At 37.4% G+C, this 20,734-nt stretch overlaps 2 protein-coding genes and 2 long non-coding RNA genes across 11 annotated transcripts in view; 2 read left to right on the top strand and 2 right to left on the bottom strand.

Annotated features, from left to right (window-relative positions):
• Window positions 1–8,925, bottom strand: part of LOC126871030 (elongation of very long chain fatty acids protein AAEL008004-like) — a 37,726-nt gene extending 28,801 nt beyond the window's left edge. The window contains exons 1-2 of one of the 3 annotated variants that reach the window (XM_050629371.1): window positions 8,052–8,925; window positions 7,280–7,399 (exon numbers count right to left, since the gene is read on the bottom strand). The gene's annotated coding sequence lies outside the window, so the exon portion shown is untranslated. The other 2 variants (XM_050629370.1, XM_050629373.1) reach the window with 2 other exon arrangements.
• LOC126871041 (uncharacterized) lies at window positions 755–4,185 on the top strand. 4 transcript variants are annotated; one of them, XR_007691508.1, is made up of 3 exons: window positions 755–1,050; window positions 1,167–2,637; window positions 2,726–4,185. It is a non-coding gene; the product is annotated as an uncharacterized LOC126871041 (long non-coding RNA). The 4 variants fall into 4 exon arrangements; XR_007691507.1 differs by having other exon boundaries at window positions 755–1,794; window positions 2,500–2,637; XR_007691506.1 differs by having other exon boundaries at window positions 755–2,287; window positions 2,500–2,637.
• Window positions 8,926–10,737: 1,812 nt separating the features above from the next.
• The window catches only part of LOC126871031 (elongation of very long chain fatty acids protein AAEL008004), a 35,717-nt gene continuing 25,720 nt past the window's right edge, over window positions 10,738–20,734 (bottom strand). For 2 of the 3 annotated variants that reach the window (XM_050629377.1, XM_050629378.1), the window contains exons 4-6: window positions 14,282–14,419; window positions 12,967–13,209; window positions 10,738–12,884 (exon numbers count right to left, since the gene is read on the bottom strand). In XM_050629377.1, the coding sequence (XP_050485334.1) occupies window positions 12,537–12,884; window positions 12,967–13,209; window positions 14,282–14,419 (729 nt within the window). In that variant the 3' untranslated portion in view covers window positions 10,738–12,536. Of the gene's footprint in view, window positions 12,885–12,966; window positions 13,210–14,281; window positions 14,420–17,081; window positions 17,794–20,734 lie in introns of those variants that run through there. The other variant, XM_050629379.1, reaches the window with a different exon arrangement.
• Window positions 14,426–15,237, top strand: LOC126871044 (uncharacterized). The gene is made up of 2 exons (XR_007691511.1): window positions 14,426–14,925; window positions 14,987–15,237. It is a non-coding gene; the product is annotated as an uncharacterized LOC126871044 (long non-coding RNA).

Here is a 20,734-nt window from a genome sequence, read left to right as displayed (position 1 = left end):
CAAAACTTCGACATTTGCAAATTTACTCGAATTACATTCTATATCCAATAAAATGTATTATTATTACCAAGTTAGGTGATTCTTATTGTACCAATACATACCACGACTTAACTTGTGTATAAATTATTCGTGCCTTAATTTTGCAAAATAGTAATGCAAATGATTATTTGTAAATATGATTTCCAATTCTTATTAATTCTCCGATTTCCGTGAAGAAGGATGCATTAGGTCAAGTTGGTTTTCTTAACCTTTAATTCCTAACTAGAACAAAGGTTGGCAAAGAGTTTCGCCTTCAATTTCTATCAACAGTATTTTCGCCTCCTTTCGTATATAGAAAGTAAAAACGTAACGATTTGTACATGCACTTTCCACGGACTCGCAATTTTGCGACTCATGCAGTTACAAGCCACTGTTCTTCTTCGAACAACATAATTACTCGTGTAAAGAATACACGTGTAATTTCAAAATACGCATAGACGTGTGAAAAACACAAATAATTTAACCTGGGGTTCGTACATCGATGACGATAGACGTTTCTTATTCAGCGACGCAGAAAAACGATCAAACAAGAGAAGACAATATTTTCTACCAAATTGTAACGTCACAAGATGATTCCACCTCCTATTTTGGATTCTCTTCGTATTTCGGCAAAGCCTCTGGCTTATTAGATCTTATTATATCTTCGAAACTAACAGTGACTCAAGGCAAAAACGAATCTGACACATGAATAAAGTTGATCTCTTTTTCTCGCGCAATTCTCCCTAAAATCTACTCTTCCCACGCACGGGTTCGTGCGGGAACGTGAATGGTAATTTTCAAAAACTCGCGCTCGATTTCGAACAGCACTCGTACCGATCTAAAGATACATTTTCTCGGTACGACAATGCGTGGCTGGCTTGCCAATTACCGTATAGACGAGAGTGCACGGTTGTCCTTTCCACGAAGACGTCGCGTCTCGTCGCGTCATGATTCTCGTAGAAGAGACCTGATTATCGAGGAAGAGCGGTCGGTGTCGCGCGATTTTGTCTGATCGCCAAATCCAGCGAGTAAGTAGGTATCACGGTCTTTCGCAACGAAGCAACACGTTTTTGGTCGGTGATGCAATTTCATTGCTAATTACGTCACTTTTCATGTATATGTATTTTTGAAAATATCTGGACGAGTAGAGACCGGTGGTTCAGACGGTTCACGAATGTTTTACGATCGATTTTATTGAACGGCGTAGATCGACGAACGAGAGACCTTTGTAAAGTTCAAAATCGTCAATAAATGGCCGACCATAATTCGACGAAGAGGAAGAGGAACTGCTTAAAATGTAAAGCTTAGAAGGTGGTTGGCTGGCTGGCTGGCTGGCTGGTTGCCTCCGGGATCTTGGAGCAGCGTATTTTCAAGCAAACATTGCGACAGAGTGGAGCCATTCGACTTTACAAACTTTGCATTTACATAAAACCAAAGCAAAGCTGGTCGACTGTATTAAGTTCAAGATCACGAGGAATCCTCGAAGCACCGAATCCCTACGCGCTGCGTCACGATCAAGAATATCGTTAACATCTCTTCCACGAGTGTCCTTAGAGTTAAACGATATTCAAATTCAAAACAGACCGCGGCGGCCGTTATGGCTATACATATATACAAACGAGCACGTTTCTTTGAACTCTCCTGTAACCTTCCTTCATGATGGGTAGTTTTTACCGATCGAAGAATCATCGGCTATTGGTCAACAATTTTAAATCTCAAGTCTCTAGTCAAAATGAGTCGAAGCGCGTCGACATTATTTATCGTCTAAGTTTCAAGGTACGTGCAAAATTTACGAATTGGAAACAAATACTTTTCAATTTCTTTTCTTTTTTTTTTTTTACTGCTATAACGTATCTGTACAGAATATATGAAGAAAGAGATGAGTAGCGAATACAACCATCTTAGTTTTCATGTTTAGAAAATTTGATTAAGCGACGATGGCTCATATAAAATTTAGTAATAAATTCAATGAAATTTGGTCGATCGAACGAAGGTCGAGCCTCTCGTTAGAATAAGAGCTACTTCAGTAGCATCGAACAAAAGTGAGATATAAAAACGTGTCGACAGTCACGCGCATCATAAAAGAACTTTTTCAATCTGGCATTTATTACACGATAACACTCGATTACATAACTTTCTCATTGTTAATTGAAAGAGGTTGTAAATAGTTGGTGAAACGAGCGAAACAGCTACTTTTGCTTTAGCAGAGTTCTGGCAACTGACCCGTTCTATGCAACGACGAGGAAATTACAGTACACTTGAATCGCTGGTAGGCAATAAAACGGAAGTTTATCTCAAAGGAAAACGTTTAACCACAATGCTTAAAATTCATTCTATTACTATCGCGTGCTGCCTCATGTTTTTTTTTTTGCATCTACGAACGTATAATTGCATTCAATAACATCGCGCAAGGTGTTAATAAGAAAATTGTTTTAGGCATTCAGCAGAATAATCATATATTGCAAGTACGCTATTTTTTAGGCAGCCTATGTATCTATAAACTGGAAAATGACCGATCAATGAATATTTTTACAAAGTGCTCACTGTCGATGCAACGTTTATTTCTAAATGTACGAGGCATCAAATATTGATCGCTAGTGACATCTAAACTCTTGTACGGTAAATGTGACGTTCATGTTTTATAAGACATATTGTATAATTTATCAAGCTTCCAAAGCAGATACTCACTAATTATTCTCACGGATAGTTGTTTAGACAGAACGGTTTGGATACGCGACTGTGAATTTCGGAGCAGTCTATTTCCCTCCCTCACACACACACGATTGTTCACACGAACGAACGAACGAACAGAAGGCACGATATACACCGATGAAACCACCTGTACAAATCGGCGAACGTGGAGCGGTATCTCGTTGCGGTAGTGGGCAGTGAATGGCTGTCGCACGCGGAGCAATTGCTCGCTCGAAGAAGAATTCAAGAGGAGTTCTCGCGTTTTCCACATGGCACACGACCTAATTCGTCCATCTTACGTAAGCGACAACATTGGATCATTCATGCTCAGCTGATCGCAATACGCGCGCGCTGCTGCAATTAATGCGCGAGTACACCGGTACTTTTCTATCTGTAGAAATACGCACAAAGGGGTTTCTAAATATAATTTCCACGGGTTAACGGTCGATCCGTTTTAAGATTTAATCAAGTCGGACGATGTTTTACGACGGTGGTTTATGAACGGTACGAAAATTATCCAACCGCTTCCGTCAGTGTCACTGCGTCAGATGGTACAGTAGCTCGTAAAAGAAGCGGATTTCACGGCGCAACATTTGAGACAAAGTACCGTATTCGGTTCGATTTTATCGATCGACCGATAACAGAGGACCCGATACACAAAGAATTTAGCCTTGGCCTACTGTTTCACCGAGTTCGGGACACGAACCAACGAATCACTGTCGCAAAAGTCGAGCGTGAGTGTTGATAGTCCGTTGCACAACGATAGAAACGTGCCCACGATGTTCTTTCCCGGCTGGCGGCTTTAATGGAGCGATTCGTACCGTTTGTGAATCGTGATTAACACGATTCGGTATGCTCGACATTGTGTCCTGTTTTTCAGCCAGCTGATGGATCGCGCCTCGAGGCCACTTGACCTACATTATTTTTCGCAACGAGGCCCACCTTTTTGTCATATCGTTTCTACACTTCCCTGGAGATTTGCTGCAATCATTTAAACGAGAGCACGCGAGAAGCGAGAAACGAGAAGACAAGAAGAAGTTACGCAATGCTTCTCTAAGCTGAAAGAAGAACTGAAATCTTATATTGGGTCAGTGGAAATTTGTCCAAAGAAAAAGAAGTTCGAAAAATAATTCTGTAGGGAGTTAACTGTACAGAATTGTGTAGCGAGTTCCCTCTGTTTCGTCGCAACGCAACGTAATCATACGTTGGAAAATAAAGATTCGATTGGATGATTCTCCTTTGACCGTCTCGATTACATGGAAGTCGTCCGCGCAGGGGTAGGGAGTGGAATTTCTCATCGAGCGGGCTACCGAAGTCCATGCCGCGGGAGAAAGTTTCGGCATCGACGGGAATTACGCACCGTTGAAATAATCGTTCGTCCGTGCAAATACTTAGTCGTCCCTCGTCTAACGAACTTTGTTCAAGTGCAATTACAATCGTGAGACGTGATTGAACGTCTAGATATTCATCGTCGAACGATTGAATGGAAACCTCGAATATGGGTCTATAGGACGTTTTAGCGAAAATTGAATTAACAATATAGTTTTATAACCTTTGTTAATCGTTTTGGTATACACAGGTTGTAGCCATTTCGTCGGAAGGGGGACGTAAGAAGCACATTGGGTGTTTGAAATTTATGGAACAGTGTAACTTAAAAACCGTTTTTTCCACAAATGTACTAAACGCGCTTTAAAGATCTCCATTCAATTGCTCGACGAAATACGACCGAGATGATTTCTCTAGGATGTCCGAAATTTTACAAACGTTGTATTCAAGCGAGAATTCGATTCGCTTAAAAGCTTGTGCTTTTCGAAGAATTTTACGTAATTAAAAGCAGATAAACGAAGAAACCGTGATCCAAGTAAGAAACGATAGCCACGAAATGTCGACTCGACTCGCTTAATTCCGCCTTTCTAGTTGCCTAATTCTCGATCAAACGAAGGATTCCCGTGGATTTACTTTGTTTCTGTGGTGAACGGAGCGTAACCGTCCAAGGGAAAAGATAGAGAAAGACAGAGAAAGACACAGAAAAAGAACGAAGAATTTTACGCAGTCTTCGATTCCGTGGTCCGAGGAATATGTCGAAGGTCTCGTTGTGGAGAAATATCTGTAGATACGCGAGGAGAATATTGAAAGAATCGACACCAACGATCGACCTAGCACGCGCACGATAGATCGCGCGTGATTCACCGGTGGAACTTTATCGTATAAAATTATAATATTCCTTAAAATTATATTTTACAAAAATCCAAAGAATTCTTTTATTTGTACTCAGAGCCACGTTTCGGATTGTACATTGTATATATAACACTTTCTCGCGTGTTTCATATCGTTTCAACGAGTGATCGATGCAATGCAAAAAAGTCCCGTCTCGACGTTACGTGTAATTAGTATAATTGAACGTGTTGAACGTTCGTTTCTACCGAGACCTTCAGTCGCGGCTCCAATAGATCGTGATTTCCGTGGAATTCCATAAAGATTTACGTACGTAGAACATAGAAATCATGCGTAAACTCAACGTCATCGTACACTTTCTTTCCCCGGTGGAAAAATTCCGCCGAAACTCTATTCACCTTGCTCCTTGGTTTTTCTATTGTTCCGATAACGATATTGGCTTTTACTTGTATACGACACTCGGAAGTGAAAATCAAAGTTAAACCGGTTGCAAGGATGGCAGACAAGAGAAAGAGGGAGAGAGATAGAGAGAGAGAGTCAGACAAATAGACAGACAGACAGACAGACAGAGAGATCCAATTGACCCTCACAAACTTCCATTTCCATGTTCATTAACGCCAGCCTTATTTCCATCGTCGTTGAACGAATCAGTTGACGCTGCCCTCGCAAACCTCGATACGACGAATTAGAGAGATTTCGTCCAAAACCTCCCTGTGGGAGTTAACGCGAGTTGAGAACTTTCATCTCGTGACTTCCACTCGCGTGTAAACAAAATTACGCAAATCGATCTAGGATAAGTGTGCCTATCGGATTTCGTGACGCTTTCGTTTTTATAAATGTCGAAACGTCCTCTATTGTCACGAAATTGGTCAATACCATTCTATTCCTTATCGACTTTCCCTCCTTCGATTTTCCTAGCGATTTACAACACATACGTGCACGAGGCAACATCGCGGAGTACCGAAGTTTCTCGCAACAATCTCGCCGGTTTCAGCGAATACATGATTTATTTCGTAATGAATGCACGCGTGATTTTTTGGAATATCTCTGTCGGATGTACCACGCTGATTTTGTATTCTCTAGATCGTCAATGTTACCGGGCTTGTCCTTGTTCGACTGGAAAACGATGCTTATTTGTTACGTGATTAAAACTATTGTTATGAAGCAGGGCGACTATAATAGACAATTAACTTCGATAATTGAGAGAGAACTTCGTTTTATAAAACTGATCGTACAGATTAATCTTACTGTGAAATTGTTATACCTGCTCATAATTTGGACTTGCTGTAAATTAATTGGGATTAATTAATGTTTGTATTGTTTAACACTGTTCTTAAATAAGAAATCAACGATGTACTTATGCGATGTGCTAATTGAAGTTTCGTTAGATATTCGCATACAAACGAGCGCATCTGATGATCATAAAAGATGCTATACCTTAAGAAGTTACTAAGGTCAGGAATCTCTAACATTCAGTAATTAAAACATTCAATCGAGGTTCATTTGAAAATTTCCATCTACTCGCTATGTATATAGGGATTCAAGGAGGTATTTGAATACCTACTATAGAAAATTTCTTTGTATATATTATGTGTATTATAAAAAACTATATACGTATACTTGCACTAGACATTTTATAACATCTATGTATGTCAAAAATGTTTTGTCTAACATACATAGTATATTAATAAAAAGTTTCTGTTAGTGCTCAAATACTATATGAGCTACTGTATATTTTGTCTTCCTGTATATAAAAATTTCCAAAGCAACACAGTGTTAAGGTTAACTTTGCGAAAAGCACAATTCCGTTTAACTACCTTGTCACATTGAATAACTAAACGTCACTGACAGTGAGTATGTATATATTTGAGCCAAAGCACGTGCACCTAACCGATCTGAACCATTTCATCTAAATCGTCCAATGGGTTGTCCGCTGTAAGGGGCTCGATTCATGCGCAAAGTTGCTGCGCAGCATCGATTCCACGAGACGGGAGCACGCTTAGATCATGATGCCTTGAATACACCGGTAATCTGAATAATCAGCTGATCGAAAGAAATGTTACTTACCAGTAGCGTGCAGGTCGAACGAAAGAGATGCAGTTTTCTTTACTTGTTGCGTCGTTCGAATGTATCTTGTCTTTCGTTTGCGTCCTTCTGACTTTTCTCTTTCTTCCTGCACGTCAATAGATACCTCACTTGCTCGAACGAACGGTGTGCCACGCCGGCCAGACTTTCGATGGATCCGGTTAAAAATATATACAGGGCGGGGCTCGACGGAGATGCTCGAGCTTGCTCGACGATTCTTCCTCCTTCTCGGTGTGTGTTACGCATCACTCTCATGCAGCGTATTCACGACTGTACGTATCATCGTCATCATATCGCAAAATCGCCGTACCTTTCTCGTATTCCCTTGACGTCCTGTAGTGCGCTATGAGTTTCGTCGTTGCACTGAGAACCGCCGACAGGATCGTAACTACCAGCTGAGGAGCCCACAAAAACCCAAGTTTTTCTCCGACTGAACAATGATAAACAAAAACGTGTCAGTTGCAAGTCTTTGGAAGGTATCAACGACATGGTGGATTTATTACGACGCTGGTATTCGTAATTCTCGGCGATTCGTGAACGGTGAAATCATAAGAAAGTTTGAAATTTTATGTGGTTACGTAATTACGAAGATTGATCGATAACGATCTCGATGTTTTGATTTCTATTTTATGTTTAACGTTGCGAAATGTTGTGAACCAGCGTATACGCGATTATCCTAGAAAATTCGATTATGCTTGTAATACAAGTTTTTTTTCGAATGTTTCATCGTGGCGAATCACGCTGCTATTTTTGTTACGGTAACGATCGCTTTCTTTCGTAGAAAATGATCGATTATATAAAAACTGTTCTATACCGACTGAATAAATATGGGAGATATCTTAGGAAAACTATCATCTTCTGTTCTTTAAAAAATTCATCTTCTCTGATACATATCTTTGTTCACAAGATACGCACCTGTATTATGCCTATGATTTGTGATTCTTTGTATTATATTGTCGGATGGCTTCGCGGCGTGCCGTATGTCACCGTATCAACATAATATTTACTCATAAGTTTCTTAAAAATAATTTTCATTCGGTATTAATAACAGTCATAAGGTAGTTAGAATAGTAATTACTTACGTGTATCGTAGAATTACAATGTTTCTGTCATTACTGTAACCAGAATTTTTAACTACGAAATTTGAATTTCGGTAAAACTTAACATCACCGTTCCACCATTCATTCATTTTGCATTGCATGGAAATTCGGAACGTACAGCAACTGTCACTTATATCAAGTGTCAAACATACAGAAAATACAAACTGAATTAAAGATCAGATACGAAATTACGTTTAATGAACACACATACGATGAAGTAATTCTATACAATCTTTTCATTGTTGCACTCTTTCCAGCGACGCCGCAATGACATACATAATTCGTGTTCTGTTCAATTATGGTACATATATAGATAGATCGATAACTCGACGTTAGATCGATATTAAAATCGATATTACTTTCAAATTCAAATTTATAAACTTAACCTGACGAAAATTAAAATAGTGTAGAATGGGTTTATTTATATTGCACATACTATTCGTTTAGTAATATAAAATATGAAAAGATTTGTAATTAATATAACCTACCGTGGTATCGTACTAATTACTAAATTTGTCTTTTAATTTTGAATTTTATTTCACGCGTGTAGCAATGAACATTTTCGCTATCTGAACCTCATCGTAATCTGATAATACCCTAACAATTGATATCGTTGTATTTTTAAATGTATCAAATTTCATTGCATGCAGCGATATTCAAATTTTTGTATGAAAATGTCAATAGTATAATTCTATTGCGTAACATCGTGCGAGTATTCCAGTAAATGTAATGAACTTAGAATCAAAGATATTATAAATTGTTAATAAAATAGCTATCGATAGGCCTTCGAAATTGACAGATTATTATAACATACAGTTATAGTAAATATAAAGTATAATAAGAGAGAGTTTCTGTCTCATCTAATTTCAATCGATATGGACAGTGCGAACTACTCAAACATTGCTGTCATTATTTACTTCCTGGAGTGCTTAGTTAACAATTATATAGCAATAATACTAGTGCGTACCGTTTTCAAGGGGTGTGTCGATCATTAAATAAACGTACACCGATTTCCCTGTGTTCATGGCTGAAGGCAACTCGCTCCATTTTAATTCATTTATTCTCGTGTAATTCTCCCCAATTATGTACAAAAATATAATGAGAATCAATAATCATTACAGAGTTCGTAACATTAAGTAGGTACATGACGATGTGTGTGCTCTTATCTTCTCGGCCTCATGTGAACTTGGCTTGTGACACCTTTCACGTGGTTTGAACAGTTTTTCTTCTCTTTTTCTTTTCCCATGCTTATTTTTGAAAGTGAAAGACGATCGACCATCTTGATTTATGTATGTGTTTATGCGCAAGTAATCTCTTTCTTTTCCTCTATAAAACTCAAATATCCACTCGTTAAATCTACATATAGTATATATCATGAGAATTCGGTGTTTTTAATTTTCTTCTCTTGTCTTTTGTATACGCATTTTGTATATGCATTGTTTCATGTATACGTATACAAAAAAAATGAATAGTTAATTTGTTTGAGAATAGCGTAATTTTAACTCGTTTCGTATTGTACCTGTAGGACGTGAATGTTGCGTGGAAAGAAACAAAAAAGGAAGTACACTTATACGTTGACAAATCCTTTCCATGACCGTTACACTCTATTCGAATGAATGAATTAGTCATCGATCTAGTACACAGATATCTTATAGTTAACACCATTAGAGGCTTCCTTCCTGTAACCTTTTATAACATAATTCGCAAATTTTATTCGTATTATGGTTAACTTCATCAGATGTAAGATTAAGAATGCAAAGTGTAACGTCAACAAAATATCGAAATCATTAGTCAAAACGACACGAAGAGTATTTCAGAGCCTCGAGTAGCATGAATTGCAAAAATCTTGGTCGTAAAAGTTCTGAAGGATTTTCGAAAAATCGCATTATTTGATTTAATAGTATTATCGTAATTTCATCAAAAGAGTGCAAGACTTAGCCGAAATGTATTATGTACTTGCACGTGCCCAATGTAAAAACGCGTATGCTGAGAAGCAGCCTTTTTCTTCCTTTTGTAAGGTTTTACTTAACTTCTTTTCTTTGCGTTTTACTTCGGAAGAAGTACGGAGAATACTTAATCGCTGTGATATATTATGGTAGATTTTTTGAACTCTACTGATAAATGATCTTTGTACAAACGTGTTGATGAAATATTTACGAACTTCCGCTAGAATGTTCTACCGTCGTGTTCTGATGTCGACGCGGTTTATTGTCCTCATTGACAGACACGAGTTGGTTCGACAGAATTCTTTACTTTTACGTTACATTTTCCAAAAACACAATATGGTATTTTTTGCAAGATTTTAACAGGTGCAAAATTGCTTTGTTTTCTATGCTAGAGATATTCTTAAAAATACGTTCATAATGAAATATATATTAAAGAAAAGAAAAATAAATAAAGAAAACAACTATGCAATACGTTCATGACTCGTATTGGTTCGCACGATATTGTAGAATTAAAAATTTATAATCACTGGATACAAATACGTTTCGAATAGAATTTACCGCGAGTTTACACACATTAAAGAAGTGATAAAAGGATGAGCGATTTTAATCGATTTATATGGCGTTACAATGTACGATTTGACTTCAGTCGTAGTTGGGAATAATATATTGGTGTGATTTTATGTGAACGGAAGAGGTCGGATAAAGGAATAACACTCTGAGCGTTGAAGATATAAAATTATTCGCTAAATCGTAACTCGAAGATCAATTCCTGTACACATTGGAACGAATGATAAAGATTGGAACAGACCTTTGTTGATCTGTCAACTGAAGAAATGCATTCGTATATCGTCGAAAGCTAATTTCACCAAAGAAAGAAAGTATCTTTTTCAAAATCCGGAAATAATATTTACATGTACGTTTTACGACTACATTAACAGTCTTGTCGACGTTAGTTTCTCTTTTTTTTCTTTTTTACTTTTTTTATTATAAACCATTCTTCAAATATTCTTCTAATACGTTATTGAAACTTGGCAATAATAAATTTTCATATATGAATACTTTCACAAGAAAGCACATCTTTGACACCATTAACGTCTCTTTTATTATGCAATTGATCTATTTCTTTGTAAAAATATACAACATTAAATTTATAGGATCGAATTGTTTTTTTTCCGTCAGATTTTTTTATTTCTGTGCGATCATAAATAAAAACCTTCATCTTTCCGTAATAGGACGAGTACAAAAGTTTGTATCCTTAATAAGAGATTTGTATGATTCCTAGATAAACGTTTTCTCTTTCCCCCCCATGCGTTTATAACATGTACATATATTCGAACGATTGGCGTTCAACCTTCTTTTTTCCCAATTTGACCAGTTCGAACGGTGAACAAGAGATAAATTTCGTCGAGAATTTCTAGAACTCTTCGGAAGCTTGATTCTGCAATAACAACTGAAATATTCGTAGATTTCATCGAATATTCTATTGAAAATAAGTATTGCGTTGCTTGATCTTAAGCAATAAAAAAGCTATTCGAGCGTTGCATATTCAAGAGAACTACTGTCTTTTGCTGAGTTGATCTAATCGACGATCTCTCAATAAAAAAGGAGGAGAATCAAGCTTCGAGAGGAAGGAGTGGTACGATTTCTCCTTTCAAATGCGAATCGACAGACGCTTACTTATACGACGAACACCAAAGCTTTGAACACAATCGGGGCAATAGAGAGACAGAGTCGGACAATAAGGAAATATGGTAAAGGGGATCGTTTCGATGCGTCCCAATAAGAAATGCCTCGTAATCACGTATAACTAACAAACGATCACACTTGTTCACGCATACATAACGCACGCAATAAAACGCTGTCGCCAATCGCGTGCGGAAAACATAATGTTCCGATGAGGATCGATTATTGATTTACTCATCGTGTGCGCGTTTTAATTTTGTCCGTTTATTTACTCTGGTCTCTTCGCATTCCTCGGTCATTCTTCACGTTCCTTTATGCTTTTATCCGTAAAGCCATCGACGAGGCAACGATTTTCAGAACCACCCACAATCCGGTTGCGGATGCCATTATACATACATATGATACACAATAATACAGTGCAGAAGAGCCCTTTCCTTATTAATAATATATATTATCAGTAATAATTCTTATATACTCCCCTTATATAACCTTGTTAGACTATCCCGATAAACGCAATCGCCAGCCCATTAATACAGTTTAATATGAAATAATTTAAAGCGTTAGCAGAAAATCGAACGTATGCGCGACTGGTCTCTCGTCGACGACTCTACGTGTGAACATGAACACAGACTTCGCGGCGAATTACAACTAGCATAGTTTATCTTCCTGTAGAACCGCGTGCAGTCACTACTCGAATTAGATCGATCAACAAGACGTTGTGTACGAAGTCACAGCACAATCCTCAAAAGTGCCGGCGAGATTCAACGCGTGATTAACTGCATCGTGTGATTTGGTATCTCGATGGTTCTTTACGAGCTTTTACCAAAATCAGAATGTTCTAAGCGAGCTTTTTCTCTGTATTATTGTTGGCAACGTAACCGTTGTTGGTACCGTTGCTGTAACAACTGTTGTATTCCTTGTTGTAGATAGTCGCGTACGACGAGACACCGTTTTGTCGTGGCACCGAATCCTCCAATATAGGCATACAAAGACCGGTCGAACCATTCTGTAAACTCTTGTCTGTTGGTTTCTTCGTTTTGCCCACATACTTCGCTTTGTAAAAGTCCGAAAAAAGACCTAAGAAAAGCACGCCATGTAAACCGATCCAAATCATGAAGCCGCGAGGATAATCACACTCTGTGAATAGAAGCTGGAACTGGTGACTCATGATCAACACGAACTGCACCTAGAAAAAGAAGATTCCTTTTGTGTTAAACTAGAATACATAGAATTAGAAAATTCAGATCATTATCGATTAATGGATTTACCATTTGGAAGGTAGTCAGGTACTTTTTCCACCAAATGTACTTTTGATATTCAGGCCCCATTGCAGCCACCATATAATAGAAGTACATTACAATGTGAACAAAAGTGTTCAAGAGAGCGAAGAAAGTGCTATGGCCACCTGGTGCGAACTTTAAACCCATCCAAACAGAGAATGGCATTATTCCATGATGGATTACATGAAGCGTTGACACGTGTTGGTTCTTCTTCCTTAGAATGAAAAAGAGCTGAAAGAAAATGACATCATTAATATTTTTTTAATTTATATACGTTAAAGCAATCATATTTTTCATTGAATTTCAAAAGTGAAGAAGGAGTAGCGGCCGTTTAGAATTTATACGCCTCGACTTCTCAAGAAGGTCAAGTTGCCTCACAGTGTAAATTATAAAATAATCTTTTTCCAGCTTGACAACTTATACTTGAGCGGCACTCTTCTCAAACGGAGACAAACGTTACTCGGCTTCGTATTACCGGTTTCTATGAAAAAAATATAAGCTTGCGGTTAGCTGTATGTAAGATCAATTTTTCTCTGCTTCCAGCCATGAATCAAAGTTTAGAAGACTTGCGTAATCTTCGTGCAATCTCAATCCAGCAAGCCACAGATAAGAAATCCAGTTTACATTTGAATTCTATTGTGGAGATCTACAGAAATTACTTCCTTCTTCTTTTTTTCATTTCAAAAATGTTAAATTAATAAAAATATAAAAATTTTATTTTGCACTTTACGTACATATTAAGAGGTCGGCAGTTCTAGTATTAAAGTAGCTGCTCAATGATCCGGAATGCTCTATTATTCTAACGTTTAAAGTATTAATTGTCACAACGTTTCATTGTCGTACGAGAGCAGCATATGTTTCCGTTCAATGAACAACAGTAATACTGCCTTCCTTAGATAAAATTCCCTATCTACTAGCTTTTTCATTTTTTAAGATATGCTGAAATATTCTAAGTTTCCCATTTTTTTCAAAGTTATATTATAGAGGCTCTTATGGTAGGCAAGTTTTATAAAAAAATCAGTAATATAACCAATGTTGTAATAATTAGTATTTTTCAAATATTCAAGATATACTTATGTAATCTTGAAATCAAATAAATTAAATAAATCAAATAATAAGCATACTATTTTTCTAATATAGGATTAATTGATAGAGCCGTGAATTTAGAAATTAACCTCATATAGAAATGTTCAAATGATAGATAGGGTATTTTATTTAAGGAGGACAAAATAGTGACTAACTCGATAATCAATTAAAACAACGGCAACGATCACGTACAAATGGATGTCGTTTAGATACTTACGGTATCGAAGAACTCGGTGAATTTGCTAATGTAATACCACCAACATGTATTCGCCATTCGGAGAGCCAAGGGGCTGTTGGAGTAGTCGACCGGTTGGCATCGGAAACTGTATCCTTTCGCCCAACCACTCATCAAGTACTGAAACAAGGAAACACCGCAAAGTGAGAACAATAAAAGGGGTGCATTCACCGAGAGACGACTATACACGGCTATGACTACAACAATCAGCATATAGATTGCGATCGCTCGCTTTCTACCGAGAAACTTAGTCTCCCGCTCTCTTTGTTCGATCAAGAAGCCAGGAAAAGCCAGGGAAACAGTCGAAATGGGAGAAACAAAAGAGTCCTCAGCTCTGTTTCTTTCGCAAGATGACTTCGCCACTGTTTTAAATTTTAAAAGCCCGCGCTCCTTCAAGAATCACGAACAATGCGACTGCAGTTTGTTTCCTGTAGCCTTTCGGCTGCATTTTCGCAATTCCTTCCGAAAAATCAGGCTACGCGTGGTTTCCCGCTTAAAACACTACCTAAATCATCAATTCGCAAGCGCAAACTGGATCTCCATTAACGATTATCCCTTTTCTTACTGGAGTGTTTATGTTCTTCGTCAATATTTCCGGAATGGACAACGTACACTGACTCACGAGGGTATTTGAACATTAAATTAGGTCGTTTACGCTCAAGACTAATCTTATACTCTTTGTTCCAGGCTTTCAAAGAATCTGGAAAATTCTGGGATATTTACACTTAAGTAGCGTGGCGCGATCAGATCGCTGATAATAGCACCAGGCTGCGGATATTTATAGAGATAAGCATTTTTGTGGAAAAATGGAACCTAAGTAAAAATTTTGTTCATCTGCTAAATATTACATCGAACTTTAGGTATTTTATAAATGTTTGAATCTTTGAAGTTCGCATAAGTATGTATTATACATAAAATACATAGAATTTGGCTAACAAGTGAACAATTTGTATTGTAAGGACATCAAAGGCTAGCGATAAATGTAACTTTGCTTTGATGCAAAAGAATGAAGAATGTGGTAGAAGATATTACGTCCGTAACGATTTGACGTATACCAAACCAATTACAGATTTATTTAAATCTTCGCTTCGTTGAGGCTTCGTTGTATTTTCTTTAAATTAAATGTTTAAAACTTTCCTCAAACAAAAGTGCAAATTTAGAAAAGTGAAATTCGAATGTGAAATATCGCAGTTTTGCTTGCAAAGTGGTATGTTACCGGAAATGATTCCCAATTTGCGGAAACTGTACGTGCTCGAAATTGATCTGAGGAACGTGTAACGAAAGAGAAATCTTGCGAGGCCGCGATAATTGGTTAAGTGGCGATGATTTTGCTCAAACCGAGCATGAAATAGCGTTATGAAATAATCTTGTCCACGAAGGACTTTTCGTGCGCCAAATTCGAAACGTGCAAATTAACAGAAACACGATCGACGTTACGATCGCCTTTTTAATTTACATTACTGGGGAATCCTACCCGATCCTACCTGACTATCGATATTGATAGCGTTTGAAGCAAATAATACTCAATAGTATATATCCATCTAAAATTGATATTTCTCGATCGACTGGCAATGAGCCGTTTAATGCCTCTAACTGAGAGGGTAAAACACTTGTCCTTGTAAGACACATAAATACTGTAGAATGGAATGCAATTTCACATCGATAAATATAATATTACAATACGATTCCCTGGAGAAAAGAACGTGGCCGTATTACTGTGACTATGTGAAGGTTGCATTCAATGTATATACGCATATAATAAAGTTACTTCATATAGTTCGAGAACCAAACAAACGGTGACTTACAAAATCGCTAATATGTACTTGAAAAATTCCATGCATTTGCGGTCGCAATAGTTCGTTATTGAAATATTTCAAGTTTGCTTTTCTTCTTTATGAAGAATCCATCAAATCTTAATTTCAAGATACTTTCTTTAGCTACGAACAGTTCAAGATTTAAATTACATATCTAGATAGAAGATGAAGCATTTCCAGTAATGTAGAATATTTTTGTTGTTTGTAAAACAATGTTGGTATTCACTTAAGAAACGTGTATACACATTTTTAGGGAATAGCGCATTATAATATTGTTCTAATGGAAACACCGTTTAAATTAATTAGCATGTTTTTGTAGCTCATTAAGGCTGATGAAAGGAGCGTTTTGCGGATAAACGAAGGAAATAATGTTGCGTGCAATGTAATCTATTTTAAACTGGACATAGAAAAGCACGCTATTCGTAACCTTCTTTCAATATTTCTTCTTCTTTCAACGTGGTAGGTTTATTTTCCGCTGAAAAAATTAAGTTAATTAATGTAACACAAAAAGGAAAGAAAAAAAAAAGATAACGAAGCATACAGAAATAGTCCAGAGATCTCAAGATTTCAAGAATACAAACATAAAATATTCTTAAACGCTCGCGAATGCAGACAGGATTTGTCGAAGCATAATTATTCTGTTATCTGTAGGAGGCGACCGAGCTTTCCTTAGGTTCATCATGCTCTCCAACAAATTTCGTTGACTTTGGTTATCGCGTGACGCACGACATCCGATTCGTGTAACTTGATTGGTATCATCGACGCTAGGACACGGAATTCCATTAAACTTGACCATATTAAACAGGGTTAGGAAAGCTCGGGCGTAGTTTGAAGCGTAGGTCGTTCGGTAACGAGAACACAACGCACGTATGGCTGTGGGAATTGTGTGTCAAGGCCGCGGTAGTGTCGTGTTAAACACCATACGCATGCCAGGATAATTTTTCATCGCCGTACATATGTAGGTCCACCTTGATTTGAATTTCGTGAACCACGGTCACAAGTTCGGCTTTATTTCTCCATTGCTTTTGCCCGCGAAACGACGAATAAAGGTGACTTCTAGCCATCTATCGCGTTCATTGTTCCGTGCACGTCTCCAGGAAGCTAGAACGAGATTCTCGAGGCTTTTCGGGCGTAAAACCGTGCCCCTTTCAGTAAAATGTTTCACCGGCATTGCAGTTAGTTTGCAGTAACTCAGAAGTCTAAGGACACACCGATATCGTGTGTAGCGTTCGGTGTGATGTAACGTGGTAGTAAGGTTTCCGTGGAACTCTAGTTACGCCAAATGCAATACGAAACGTTGGAACAATCTATGCCCGAAAAGATACTGTTTGTACAGGAAGTGTTGGACAGTATCGACGATACTTACGAGCATGTCTGAAACTGGGATTCAAACGACAATTACACAGTTACTACTTCTTGCCTTTCAAAATAATATCCTGACGCACATGAACAACAGAGGTCGTGTCTATCCAGATCAACGTAACGAATTTCGCACCTGCTCTCGCGGGATACATGTCGCGCGGAATCGTGTCATCGTGTCACGAAAATTACGTTTCTGCTCATTACGATACTCTACAGCGATGCTCTCCTCATTCCAATGGCAAAACCAAACGGTCGGCTTAGACCTTCACGGCGTACTAGTAGCTGCTCCCCGATGACGACGACGGCGACCACCACCACCACGGCCATCACAACGAAAGTACTTTCGACACTCGCTCAGCGTGACTAATGCGTTTCCTAAATCGATTCTTTGGAAAAAGGTCCGCCAAAAAGAAGGCTTTTTGCGGAAAGGGCGGGACTCTTTGCAAGATAAGCGGCCAATGATAAATATTTCTTAGTAAAGGATCGATTCATAGATTCTTCGTCGCATTCGTCAGTTCGCGAGGATATTTAACATGTTAGCCGGGTTATCTATTGAGAATACATATATTGTCGACATGAAAAGTTAATAAATACGTATTAATTTCAATCTGGATTTTTTGAAACATGATTATCATAGCATGTATCTTCAGTAGAAATGACTTCATGCATTAAGAGATAGAAGTATTAGATAAATTTTAATAAAGAGATAAAGAATTTGAATGAGTCGGTTCATCTTTTCCCGATAATTCGAAGTTGAAAAAATTGAAACGTCTGTTACACACGCGTGTAATATGTTTGTGTATATGTATGTGTATATATGTTGCAATTTATACAGTATGGAGTCAATAGATCATCTCGAATCACGTTTTTGTGTCACAAGATGCATTTACGAATGGGACTTGTAGTAACAGGCTGCTCTTACATCGTAAGTTCGCAGGCTTTAACGTTCGGATGATTGATCTCGAGTTACTTTCAATGCCATTCTATTATTTTACGCGCGACGTATTGGCAATGGTAAATGTGCAATTCTTTTAATTAAGCCTTTCTGTGGCAAGGTTATCGAAATGAACGTCACTTGACTCGTGAGTCATTGGGCCGATAACTCGGCCGATTTGTTGTACAGTGAGACTTACTTATAAGCTGATAAGGAAAATTAAAACCTCCTTGTTCTATAAACATTAGTTTTTCTCTCGATATACGGTGGGGATAGAAAGTATTCGTACATTCTTTAAAACAGAATAACCTTTGTAAAATTTGGCCAAACAACGACATTTTTTGGGAGTTATTATATCTAAGAGAATTAGTTTACTAGATGACGTGTGAGGAAAAAAAAAATGTAGAAAAGTTGCAACTGGGCGGAATTGCGAAAAAGAGAGTAATGTACATATGTTGTTTAAATTCTCATTGCAGGTCCAGATAGAGAGCATAAAGTTGCAACTTTTTCAAAATCTTCTTTCGCGTCATCTAGTAAATGTTTGTCAATTTTAGAAGAATTATTCCGTTTTAATGAGTGTACAAATATTTTCTACATCCGCTGTATGCCATATGATAAGAATCGACAATATCTACGTAAAATTTGCCGCGTTAACCCCTTAATCTACAACTACGGGCATAGCCCGTAGTAGATGATCGGACCAAACGTAAATCGGGCAAAAATTCTCGAACGTAAATCGTAGGTTAAGGGGTTAAAATGAAATTATGTTAGAACGCAGTTATGTTAAAAGAGATTAAAATCCGTAGTATTTCCTATTTCAGAGGCAGGCAACCGCCCGCATGGTGCACAACGATTAGGAATTATGTAACTAAATTCTTAATTTCTTAACGCGTTGCGTATTATATTTAAACGCATGAGATTTATTGATAAATCTAATCGCGACACTTTATATTTTTGAAACTAAAGCCCTAATTCTGATCTATTACTTAATATATTATCAAGTCGATCAAAGCATTATGATTCAGTGTTTCTTAGAATAATCGAGTGGATACACTTTCCTTATCTACCCGGAAGATTTTCATCGTTGCCATTTTAAATGATTGATGATGATTAATTGCTATGTAGCGTAGATACTAAAAGATTGTTCTTAATGTTGTTTCATACTTTTCAGATACTAATAAACACTCATTAAGTATGCCATGAAGGCTTTCTTCCAACAGTTGTTTGAGACGAATATCAAGATACGTATCAGTGAAGTATACAAGGTGTTTAGCTACATGTGTAAAAAGATCTAAGGGGTGATTCTTGAAGTTAAAACAGGATGAAACTCAAGGATGAAAAAATTGTGTTTTCGGCTTTGGTTTTTAGTCACTGACAATTAAAAATTAGCCGAAGTATCCCTGTGTATGAGCAAACTTGCTTACACGAACGAAAGTAGGTCAGCCTAAGAAGCGAGCTGCACAGAGATCCTCAAATCGAACGATATCACGAAGGAGACAGCAGCTTCCTTCGTACAAGTCGTAGAGAAGAAAATTATGACATTCGAAAACGTAAACTATCCTGCGCGATGTCTTGTAAGAAAAATCGTAGATTAAACATTATACCTGCCTTCTCATTAAAATCCAGCATATCGAAAACCGCCTTATGGAATTTTCGAATTGGCAGGATTAATCTTTCCTCTAATCTTTTGCCTCTATAAATAATTACTAAATAATAGCACATATAAACAACGTTTATACAAATTTTATATACGCACACCGATTGTCCCGTCCGCGGATATCCACAGAAGAATGGTAACGAAAATAGCAATCGTTTTATATTACAGTACATGTTCAGTACAATCTGTTTTCTTTCAAACGAAGTAGACAATAAGCACGATATATACAACATGATTTGAGCATCTCTATGCACCCCGCTGTTTAGGCTGTCCTAATTTCGTTCGTATAAGGAGGTTTACTCGCGCACAGGAATATTTCGGTTAATTTTTAATTGATAATAACTAAAAAGCACAACCGAAAACGCAATATTTTTATACTTGATTTTCATCTTATTTTAGCTTCATCGAGATTTTCTTGCGACAAATATTCAAAATGTATTTCAGAATACGTATCGATGAGTTTTGTTGAAACGAGGCTCGAATACGTAAAAAGAATTGATGCGGAAGTTCATGTTATTTCGTGGAAAGATAAGAAACAGCGAGCATAGAGCAAATAAAAAAAAACTCTGGAGAAGAGAGAAAGCAGTCGAAGTAAAAGACTATTTAAGAAATTCGATTGTTGATCTTGATTTTCAGTCCCAGTGGTCAATTCTTTGATTATCAGAATG

This window comes from Bombus huntii, chromosome 11, assembly GCF_024542735.1.
Source record: "Bombus huntii isolate Logan2020A chromosome 11, iyBomHunt1.1, whole genome shotgun sequence".
Lineage (NCBI taxonomy): Eukaryota > Metazoa > Arthropoda > Insecta > Hymenoptera > Apidae > Bombus > Bombus huntii.
Note: the sequence above shows the minus strand (reverse complement) of the source record. Positions and strands in the feature narration are given on the sequence as shown.